This window comes from Martes martes (genome assembly GCF_963455335.1).
Source record: "Martes martes genome assembly, chromosome: X".
Lineage (NCBI taxonomy): Eukaryota > Metazoa > Chordata > Mammalia > Carnivora > Mustelidae > Martes > Martes martes.
The window spans coordinates 47220558-47232884 of NC_137897.1; the positions used below are offsets into that span (position 1 = coordinate 47220558).

The 12327-nt window shown below is 40.4% G+C and overlaps 1 protein-coding gene across 1 annotated transcript; it reads left to right on the forward strand.

Annotated features, from left to right (window-relative positions):
- The first annotated feature begins 621 nt into the window (after positions 1–621).
- LOC308337632 (L-lactate dehydrogenase A chain-like) lies at positions 622–1750 on the forward strand. Its single transcript, XM_080795756.1, has one exon. The coding sequence runs from the start codon at positions 649–651 to the stop codon at positions 1645–1647; it is 999 nt and encodes a 332-aa protein (XP_080651882.1). The 5' UTR covers positions 622–648; the 3' UTR covers positions 1648–1750.
- The last annotated feature ends 10577 nt before the right edge of the window (positions 1751–12327 follow it).

A 12327-nucleotide genomic window follows, 5' to 3' on the forward strand; every position in this document is an offset into this window, starting at 1 on the left:
CAAATAACATGATTTCATTCATGTGTTCATGAATGAACACATGACGTGTGGGATGTAAGAAACCAAACAAATGAAGAAAGGAAAAGAGAGAGAGGGGCTAACTGAGAGACTCTTAAACATAGAGAACAAACATGGTTACCAGAGGAGAAGTTGATGGGGGGATGGATTGTATAGATGATGGGGATTAAGGAGTGTTCTCGCTGTGAAGAGCACTGGGTGTTGTATGGAAGTGCTGAATCACTACATTGTATACCTGAAACTAATATTACACTCTATGTTAACCAGCTGGCATTTAAATAAAAGCTGAAGAAAAAAAAAAGAACACCTACTCTGGGATTCAGAATATGTTTTCTTGTTTTCTTCAAACAGAATTAAGCAGTTCTTGTATAGACCTAGTTTCAAGTCTTTTTCTCAGGTTATCACATTGCTGTGATTCCTCACTGGCTTGTCTTGTTGTTGTTGTTGTTTCTGGTTTGTTTTTTTTTCTTTCTCTGATTAGGCTGTGAACTTCTTGCCAGCACAGATTTCTTTTTAAATTGTGTATATCAGGTCGGAGCGGCTGCCGCCAAGTCCAGATCCAGTCTCGCAAGCCGCTGACGCCCGTCCTCCCGACCTGCACTCCCGATTCCTTTTGGTTCTAAGTCCAAAATGGCAACTCCCAAAGATCAGCTGACTCAGAATCTTCTTAAGGAAGAACATGTCCCCCAAAATAAGATTACAGTTGTTGGGGTTGGTGCTGTTGGCATGGCTTGTGCCATCAGTAACTTAATGAAGGACTTGGCAGATGAACTTGCTCTTGTTGATGTCATGGAAGACAAACTGAAGGGAGAGATGATGGATCTACAGCATGGAAGCCTTTTCCTTAGAACACCAAAAATTGTCTCTGGCAAAGAATATAATGTGACTGCAAACTCCAAGCTGGTTATTATCACAGCTGGGACATGTCAGCAAGAGGGAGAAAGCCATCTTAATTTGGTCCAGCGTAACGTGAACATCTTTAAGTTCATCATTCCTAATGTCGTCAAATACAGCCCAAACTGCAAGTTGCTTGTTGTTCCCGATCCAGTGGATATCTTGACCTATGTGGCTTGGAAGATAAGTGGCTTTCCCAAAAACCGTGTTATTGGAAGTGGTTGCAATCTGGATTCAGCCCGGTTCTGTTACCTAATGGGGGAAAGGCTGGGAGTTCACCCATTAAGCTGTCATGTGTGGATCCTCGGGGAGCATGGAGACTCCAGTGTGCCTGTATGGAGTGGAGTAAACATTGCTGGTGTCTCTCTGAAGAATCTGCACCCTGACTTAGGCACTGATGCAGATAAGGAACAGTGGAAAGAGGTTCACAAACAGGTGGTTGACAGTACCTATGAGGTGATCAAACTGAAAGGCTACACTTCCCGGGCCATTGGACTGTCTGTGGCAGATTTGGCAGAAAGTATAATGAAGAATCTTAGGCGGGTGCATCCAATTTCCACCATGATTAAGGGTGTCTATGGAATAAAAGATGATGTCTTCCTTAGTGCTCCTTGTGTCTTGGGACAGAATGGAATTTCAGATGTTGTGAAGGTGACTCTAACTCCTGAGGAAGAGGCCCGTTTGAAGAAGAGTGCAGATACACTCTGGGGGATCCAAAAGGAGCTGCAGTTTTAAAGTTCTCTAATGTACCACTTCACTGTCTAGACTACGACAGGGTTTTAGTTGGAGGTCGTGTACATTGTCCTTATTATCTGATCTGTTACTTAAATAATATCAAAATGGCCTAAGGAAAAAACATCAGTTTCCTAAAGTTCTAAATAGGAATGGTTTACTGAATCCTGCAGCTATACCCTAATGCTGGATGATACCTGCCTTTGTAGTCCTGAATGGGTTAATCTCAGAGGCACCACTGCCAATATTGCGTATGCTGCAGGTGCTCTTCAAACCAGATGCGTATTACCTGTGTGTTCTGTAACTTCTGGTCCCTTCAACCAACACCCAACATTCCTAGTCCATCTTTTCCAGTCAGTCACATCCTGGGCTCCAACGTATAAATTCATTATTGCATGTATTGTGCATAACTGTTCCAAAGGATCTTACTTCATGTACCATGTATGTCAGAATATAGTGTACATTGCCATATAATGTAAAAAGACCATGCAACCAAGTGTCATACCAACTAAAATACCAAATAAAATTTGAACAGTGAAAAAAAAATAAAAATAAATAAATTGTGTATATCAGCACCCAGCTCAGCTCCTGGAACACAGTCTGTTTCTTTCTTTTTTTTTTTTTTAAGATTTTATTTATTTATTTGACAGAGAGAGAGATCACAAGTAGACAGAGAGGCAGGCAGAGAGAGAGGGGGAAGAAGGCTCCCCACTGAGCAGAGAACCTGATGCGGGGCTCGATCCCAGGACCCTGGGATCATGACCTGAGCCGAAGGCAGAGGCTTTAACCCACTGAGCCACCCATGCGCCCCACAGTCTCTGTTTCTAAATGAATAAATAAATGAATAAACAAACTTACTTGATGGCTTAGAGAAAACAATTTCACTTCCTGTAAGTTTGCAAGATTTAGAACAAGGATCATTACCTTAAATTACATTATTTTAATTTAATCATTACATTACATTTAAATCATTACATTTAATCTTTACATTTAATCATTACATTAAATTAATTAATTTTATTTTATGTGTGTGTGTTCCAAAATTCATTGTTTATGCACCACACTCAGTGCTCCATGCAATTCGTGCCCTTGTTAATACCCACCACCAGGCTCACCCAACCCCCATCCCTCTCCCCTCCAAAACCCCAAGTTTGTTTCTCAGAGTCCACAGTCTCTCATAGTTTGCCCATCTGATTTCCCCCAACACAGTTCTCCTCTCCATCTTCCCATGTTATTCTTTATGCTCCACAAGTAAGTGAAACCATATGATAATTGACTCTCTCTGCTTGACTTATTTCATTCCATATAATATTTCTTCCAGTCCTGCCCATGTTAAAAAGTTGGGTATTCATCTTTCTGATGGAGGCATAATACTCCATTGTATATATGGACCGTATCTTCTTTATCCATTCATCGGTTGAGGGGCATCTTGGTTCTTTCCACAGTTTGGCGACCGTGGCCATTGTTGCTATAAACATTGGGGTACAGACGGCCCTTCTTTTCACTACATCTGTATCTTTGGGGTAAATACCCAGTAGTGTAATTGCAGGGTCATAGGGAAGCTCTATTTTTAATTTCTTAAGGAATCTCCATACTGTTTTCCAAAGTGGCTGCACCAACTTGCATTCCCACCAACAGTGTAAGAGGGTTCCCCTTTCTCCATATCCTCTCCAACACATGTTGTTTACAGTCTTGTTAATTCTGGCCATTCTAACTGGTGTCAGGTGGTATCTCAATGTGGTTTGGATTTGAATTTCCCTGATGTTTCCCTGAATTTCCCTTTGTTTACATTGACTTTGGAGACATGTCTTGAAAGAAGATGCTGTGGCTGATGTCAAAGGGGTTACTGCCTATGTTCTCCTCTAGGATTTTGATGTATTCCTGACTCATATTGAGGTATTTTATCCATTTTGAGTTTATCTTTGTGTATGGTGAAAAAGAATGGTCGAGTTTCATTCTTCTACACATAGTTGTCCAATTTTCCCAGCACCATTTATTGAAGAGACTTTTTTCCACTGTATATTTTTTCTTGCTTGGTCGAAGATTATTTGACCATAAAGTTGAAGGTCCATATCTGGACTCTGTACTTTGTTTCACTGGTCTGTATGTCTGTTTTTGTGCCAGTACCATGCTTTCTTGGTGATCACAGCTTTGTAGTAAAGCTTGAAATCAGGCAACATGAAGCTCCCAGTGTGTTCTCCCAACTTTTTGAAGACAAACTAGTTATTTCTAATTTTAACATTCTTTTTCTTTATTTTTAAAAATTTTTTATTTCTTATTATTATGTTCAATTAGCCAACATATAGTACATCATTAGTTTCTGACATAGTGTTCAACGACTCATTAGTTGTGTATAACACTCAGCCCATCATCTGGTTATCCCACCCCCCCTTCCCTTCTGTAACCCTCAGTTTCTTTCCTGGAGTCTCTCATGGTTTGTCTCCCTCTCTGATTTCTTCCCATTTGGTTTTAACATTCTGGTAAAATTATAGAGATAGAAGATTAGTGGTTGCCAGGAGGGTGGAGAGATAGGGCTTTTATAAATAAACATGGGGGAACTTTTTAGGGTGATGAATATGTTTCTATAGCATGATGGTTTTGTTGGTTGCATGACTATTCATATTTGTCAAAACATAACAAATTGTAGACTCAAACCGGGTGAATTTTATTATATATGAATTATATAGTTATAAAGCTAACCAAAAATTGTCTGTATTCTCCAAAAAAATGAACTTTAAAATACAAGGCCATGAAGATAATCCAGGTAGATGTAGTAAAAAGAGCACAGACCTCAGCATAATCTCTTCCAGTCCCGTCCATGTTGCTACAAAAGTTGGGTATTCGTCCTTTCTGATGGAGGCATAATACTCCATAGTGTATATGGACAACATCTTCCTTATCTATTCATCCGTTGAAGGGCATCTTGGTTCTAGATTATGATGAGTGAAATAAGTTAAGCAGAGAGAGTCAAGTATCATATGGTTTCACTTATTTGTGGAGCATAACAAATAATACGGAGGACAAGGGTAGATGGAGAGGAGAAGGGAGTTGAGGGAAATTGGAAGGGGAAGTGTACCATTAGAGACTATAGACTCTGAAAAACAACCTGAGGGTTTTGAAGGGGCGGGGGGTGGGAGGTTGGGGTATTAGGGAGGGCATGGATTGCATGGAGCACTGGGTGTGGTGAAAAAACAATGAATACTGTTACTCTGAAAAGAAATAAAAAAAAAAAAGCTACCAAGAATTAGGAGATTGAACAAAAATATTGTAAGTAAATAATTAGACAGAAATAATGTAGTTTTAAAAGAAGAAAATGCAAGATAGGAGATTGAATTTGAGATTGCTGATGTAAAACAATACAGGAATGTCTTATAGACTGTTCTTGGGGATTTTTAATTAAAGTACCAGCAGAAGCTTTTTTATGGTAGTGCTTCATCTCTTTAAATGAATCTATTTAAATAGATCTCTTTAAATGGATGCCATATTACTTGGGACTATTTTGATTACTTATAATAAAAATCAGTTCTAGCCTCAAAAAAAAAAAAAGCACAGACCTGTTAATCAAGACACCCAAGTTCCAATTCTGGTTTTGTCAATAGTTAGCTAGATGACTTTGAACAAGTTTTTCTTTTTTAAACTTCTCTAAGGTATTCTCTGCCTCTGTCAAGTAAGGACAGCAATACCTGCCTTGGCCTCCCAGAGTACAATTCTCCAATAATGTATGTATATGGCTTAACTTCTCAGAGAATGTTTGGCTGGCTTTTTGACAGGTGACACATGAAGGTTGTAGAAGAGAAAAGAAAATACACTGAATGGAAGCCAACATTTTTCTTTCAGAAAATGGGGGCCTGGACACTGGTCTTGTCTCCAGCATATCCCCATCAGAGCTTCCTAACTTGTCAGCATCATAGCACTTTTTTTTCTGTCTGAGACCATCAGCTTATTCTCAGTCTTCCAAGGTCAAAGCCAGTTAAGCTGGAGCCATATAGAAAACACTAAATGGTGGAGGAGGTAGAGGCAGAATATGACTAGATTTATTTTCTTTAAGACCTACTACAGACATCCTACAATCTTCCCAAAGTTGAAATATGGAATGGGGAATCAGGTCAATTCTCAAACTAAAAACAAAACAAAGTAACTCAACTTCATAACACATCTCCCTGGCCAAGAATTTCTGGGTGGTAGCTGTCATGAAACAAGCTTGAACTGCTATGACTACAAACCCATTTCTGAGTGGCAACATTCAAGAGGTTGAGTGGTAGTTGGGAAAGCTAAGCTACTAGGCCAGATATCTCTGGGGGTTACATTCTCAGCTTTCATCACTCACCAAGGTTTTCCATAGAGCTATACCCTTATATGTCCAAACACATTTGCTCCCAGATAGACGGTCTTATCAAGATACAAAGACACACTGGAAGGCAGGTATTTGTATACACCTTCAAGCAAAAAGATGCAAATGGACAGGCTCACTAGATTCAAAGATATGCAAAAAAGCACCAGATGTTAAAACACCCAAAGATATACCCAGACAAAAGAAAGTTAGTGTGTGTGTGTGTGTGTGTGTGTGTGTGTGTGTGTACACAAACACAGGCACACACGGAGAATTAAGTTAAAAAATAAAACATATTGTAGTCATGGTCATGATGCTCAGGGACACATGTAATGCATCAAAGAAGTAGTTTAACAGGCATGTAGATGGGCTAACATGCATATATAGGCATATGTGGACAGGCATCCACATGCCCAGAGATATAGCAAGAAAGCTACACTTACAAATGTTCACATAATTCCACACAAATTTTAGTATTATTTGTTCTAGTTCAGTGAAAAATGTTGATGGCCAAACTATACAAAAAGATGTGATATGGAATATTATTCAGCCATCAAAAATGAAATCTTATCATTTAGAATGATGTGGATGAACTAGAGGGTATTATGCTAAGTGAAATAAGTCAATCAGAGAAAGACAATTATATGATTTCACTCATGTGTGAAATTTAAGAAACAAAACAGATGAACATAGGGGGAGAGGGAAAATAACATAAGAACAAATCAGAGAGGCAAACCATAAGAAATTCTTAACTATAGGAAACAAACTGAGGGTTTTGGAAGGGAGGGGGATGGTAGGATGGGTGAATCTGGTGGTGGGTATTAAGGAAGGCATGTATTGCATGGAGCACTGGGTGTGGTGCATGAACAATGAATCTTGGAACACTGAACAAATAAAATAAAAAAAATAAAAAATACTATAGGAAATAAACAGGGTTGTTGGAGCGGAGGTGGGCGGGGGATGGGGTAACTGAGTGATGGGCATTAAGGAGGGCATGTGATGTAATAAGCACTGGGTGTTATATGCAACTGATGAATCCCTGAACTCTACCTCAGAAACTAGGAATACAGTGTTTGCAGGCTTCTTTACCTCCAGGTCTTTATATCCATGTCTGTTGAGTGTTTATGTGAACCTTTGTTCTTTTATTTTATTTAAATTCAATTAATTAACATATAGTGTATTATTAAAAACCAGCTATTATATCTGCATTTATAAAAAACATTTTCTCCAAGGAAATGCCCATAAATATGTCACTGGTTAGTACTGCAGATGATAACGGAAAAAATGTAATAAAAGCAAACCAAGGTACCCAGGGTTTAAAATCTTACAGCTCCCCCATCTGCCATGGGAAAGGCAGCCAATGACAACAGCAGCAGTAGGCTGCTTGGAAGCCACAAAAAGTCACCAATTTATTTCAGAAAACTTAACTTCAGGGAAAAAAGGTTAATGCTTCCAACTTTTACAGAGCTATAACATAGTCCAGAAACCCATTTTTAAAATTGTTTCCATTCCTCATGTTGGAAATTCCAACAGTTGTAGTATGTCTAGAAAAAGGAAAGCTTAGAGGAAATAAATGGCTCTAGAGGCCTGACAAGTTCTAATGGAACTAAGAAAGAGGTCTTACTTTATTAACTTGCTTGTTTCTTGGTCCATGGGGCTTCCAGTACCCACCAATTTTCCTGCAGGTTTCTAGTGTCTTGGAGTCCTAGTCCAAATTACCTATGGTGAGAGAATACCCTTTAGGTTGAGTCCAGACTTCAGCTCCTTTTAGAGAGGGCTGACTGCTGGTCACCCTGGCCCATATTTCAGAACCACCAGGACTGAAGTGATTGGAGAATAGAAGGGAAGATTTTATTCACATGAGGCCAGTGGTGGGGAAAAACTGGGTTGAAATTAGTCAAGAAAAAATCCATTACATTGTTCAGGGAGTATATTGGGTAAGGAGGAACCTCAGGCTCTTGTCTGGAATTACAAAGTAAGAATTCCAGGTCTGCACAATTCTTTAGTACTTGAAGTCTTATGTGGTATGGAGGGTTTAGTTAATTAAAACGTATTGTCAAAACTTTGTTTCCACCATTAGATCTAATTTCTTGCCTCTCTGAACACTTACAAAGATTTTGTAAAAATCTTTGATTTTTGATGTCATTCCTTTCTGTAAACTTACTTGCTAAGAGTAAATGTGAGTAGTGGATGTGTCAAAAAAAAAAAAAAAAAGAAAGGAAAGGATAGGAAAGAAAACAAAAGAGAGAAGAAAAGAGGAAGGAAGGAAGATAGGAAGGAGTAAAAGGAGAAACCAAGTACCCAATCAGACCCAATTAGGAAGTGAAATCTGAGAACAGAAATCTGTGAAATCTCAGAATAGCCAAACAACACTGCCCCCAATTCCAAGCTGAGATTAGTGAGGCTCACAGAAGGAGAATAATTAAAATCAACCACACACAATTATATACAGAAGCCCAACAAGAGGACACAGGTCTTCTGACAACCCAGTTCAAATATCAAACTTGGCTAAATGATACCATTAGTAGAGAAATACTCAAATAATGGGTAAAGATATATCAGTGTCTTCTTACCTGCTCAGAAGCCAGTGTCTTGCATAAGATTGCTTCCATCTACTCCAGGACCATTCATTCAAGTGGTGTTAGGTTTGTCTAGCTATACCCTTTAGATTAACACCAACCCCTACTGGGAGGGATGGGGCCTCAGTGGGGAATGATCTGAATGTCACTGCCAAAATAGGACTCTGAGATAGTCAATATTCAAGTGGTTTGAACAGAGCTCAGCAATATGTAGAGAGCTGTGCATCCATCGATATGCCTGTAGTGGGGCTGCTTATAGGATTCTGATCCTTTCAAGTAGAAGAACCCCTCCACTTAATTTGGAAAGTAAATCCTGAGCTCTGACATTGGCATCAACAGATATTTATAGATTATCAACTATTTAATGGGCTTGGATTGGTATAAGACATATTTCCTATCTCTAACTGGTTTACTGTTATTGCCATTATCATTCCCATCTAGTAGTATAGCAATGCAGAGCTGATAAAATATTTTTATGCTATTTTCACCCTATTGAACCTTAAAATATTCCCTATAAGGTTCAAATTACTACCCTAATAATTGCAGATAACAAAACTGAGTCTCAAAGTGATAAAATGACTTTTTCCAGGTCACAGTTAGTAAATGACAGAGCCAAAATTCAAATCCAGGTATGTTTGACTTCAAAACTTTTGCCCTTTCCAGGACAGCAGGCTATCAGAAGGCAAACTTCACTACCTTTCTGATTCTGCTCAAGAAATGTTTGAGGTTGGGGGAACCACCTGGTGGGTATTAGGGAGGGTACGTATTGCATGGAGCACTGGATGTGGTGCAAAAACAATGAATACTGTTATGCTGAAAATAAAACAAATGAACAAACAAGCAAACAAAGAAGGAAATGTTTGTTGAGTGAATGAGTGAATAATGAGAACAAGTAATTCATGTGCTAGGGCATATTCAGGTTGAACCCCATGATAGTGCATATGTGTGTGTTTGGGTAAGTTCTTGGGCACATAGAATTGGTAAAAGGCAGTGGTGAGAAGGAATAGCTCATTACTGAGCACCCCTGCATTCCAGGAACTGTGGCAGAGACATTTATAGACTCTATATCATTCAATACTCACAATGATCCCATGCAAATGTTATCCAACATCTCATTCTTCAGGTGGGCAAATAGGCTTAGAGAGGTTATGCAACTTGCCAAGGTGGCAGATATAGGACTACAGGACTGGTTCCAGGAATTTGAACCTGGGTCTATCCAACTCGAAGTTGATCCTATTTCCACTATACTGGTTTGTCCTGGGAACCTGTGGGTTAATAGCCAAGAGGGAGGGACTGGTATATGTATATGTGGAGGAAGACAGAAGGACAGAGACTGAGCACCAGAAAACAAGCTGAATCTTTCAGAATCTGAGCAAGATAGAGGTTAAAAAAAAAAAGTTACTAAACATAATGGGAATGGGATCTTTGGATCCCATTGCCAGCAGGGTTCGGGATATAAGAGGAGATAAATGACAACTGGTTTCTGAAATGGGATCCTGATGTCATCCTCCTTCCTAGTGATATCTTTAGCCCAAGTGTCTGTTTGGGACCTTGAGAAGCAGAGCCACAATGTGGGAGCTACTTATATCCCAGAGGTGAGAGTGGCTGCTAAGGTGATGTCAGGACCTGTACCAATCTCAGGGGTACATTTTCCCACCCATGGGGTTATTTATAAATAACCTCAGAACATTTCTACAAGGTAGGTATTAACACTAGCTTTGCCAGGCATTTCCCCAAGGTGCTGTCATCTGTTCCTGACAATCAGAGGGCTAGTGGGGAGAGGGGTGCACTTTAATACACTAGTAGTGAAGTGGTTAATGGCTGCTTAAACACACACACACACACACACACACACACACACACACACACACACTTCTAAATTTCCTGTGGTTGGGATCACTTCCTAAGGAGGGAGGAGAGGAAAAACTGTGACCAGAAAACCTGCATTGCACTACTGTCCTGACCTCCCTGGGAGTTGTGAGAAAGTGCCTATTCCCAAGTCAGAGGACTTTCAAAACAGGACCAGCATCTTCTGCTGATTTGACGACTTGGTTTGTGTCCACCACCTAGTCTTTCTGGGGAGTAGGAGGTGGTTGGCAATTCCAGTAAAGGTGAGTTTAAATGGAACCAAGGCTTGCCATTCCAACATTTAAGACCGGGGAAGCCTCTAGGTTTTGAGTGGGTGAAATGAAGCTGCCTTGAACCTTGAGGGGCTTTCCATGGTCAGTGGTCAGTGGGGGAGAGGAAAGACCTTGGATCCACAAAGAGTAAGTCTAGGCAAGATGCAAGAGAGGCAGGGCTAGGATGATCTCATGGGGCCTGGGGACTACAGGACTGGTTCTTTTGAGGTCAAGAGTATGTATAAAAGAGTGTTGAGAAAAGTGTGGAGGATGCAACTGGATTTTTTTTAAGGTTTTATTTATTTATTTGACAGAAAGAGAGATCGCAAGTAGGCAGAGAAGCAGGCAGAGGGGGAGGGGGAAACAGGCTCCCTGCTGAGCAGAGAGCCAAATGTGGGGCTCGATCCCAGGACCCCAGGATCATGACCTGAGCTGAAGGCAGAGGCTTAACCCACTGAGCCACACAGGCGCACTGACATAACTGGATCTTATGAGACCTGGAAAGTGTTAGGTACAGAGCGACTGGGGGAAATAGGCTTTAGGAAGATGGTATATTTGAGTGCTTTGAGATAAAGGGCTCCCAAAATAAGGAAATTCACATTTTTATAGAAGAGCATGAAGAGAAAAAGTCTATACCAAGGCATTGTTAATGGTGGATTTTCAGGTACCATTGAGGAAGAGCACTGTGTGATGGGGGAGGGATGAGGAAGGAGGGTGAACTTCAAGACAGCTTGTCGATGCATAAGGACTGCTTGTCCTGTCCTGTCACAGAAACCAGGACATAAAAAGCACACCTGTGCAAAGCTTCCTGGTTCTCCTCAAGCTCACGTGATCCAGCTCCATGAGGATCCTCTGCAAGATGGGCAGAGAGTGGCATTTCTCAAAGAGGGTTTTGAGGGGTGAAGTCCTTCATGATGGTTCAGCTGATGGAAGGAAAGTCTGCAAGAAAACCAATTAGGTTTAGTTAATGGAGACAGAAAGTGGGCTGACACTTGGCTTAAAGAGCAGAGCTTCGGAATTTAAAATATCATCTCGTCCAGTTCCCAAACCCAGGCAGGGTTACCATGTATCATCAACAAATGCAAGCAAAGATCCAGCTACCAAAAGCCTAAAAGACATCAAGCAGTGGAGAAAACGAAAATCAGGCAACTGATTTAAAGAAAGGGTAGCACCCTATGACCCAGGAATTGCACTACTGAGTATTTACCCCAAAGATACAGATGTAGTGAAAAGAAAGACCACATGCACCCCAGTGTTCATAGCAGCAATGTCCACAATGCCAAATTGTGGAAATAGCTGAGATTCCCTTCAACAGATGAATGGATAAAGAGGATGTGGTCCACCTATACAATGGGATATTACTCAGCCATCAAACAGGATGAATACCCAACTTTTGCATTAACATGGGTGAAACTGGAGGAGATTATGCTGAGTGAAATAAGTCAAGCAGATAAAGTCAATTATCTTATGGTTTCCCTTATTTGTGGAACATAAGGGATATCATGGAGAACATTAGGAGAAGGAAGGGGAAAATGAAGGGGAGTGAATCAGAAGAGGAGATGAAATATGAAAGACTATGAATTCTGGGAAACAAACTGAGAGTTTTAGAGGGGAGGGGGGATTGGCTAGCCTGGTGACGGGTATTAAGGAGGCC

Excerpts from the sequence above, each read along its gene's own strand:
- LOC308337632 (XM_080795756.1), top strand. The coding sequence starts at position 649 with ATGGCAACTCCCAAAGATCAGCTGACTCAGAATCTTCTTAAGGAAGAA.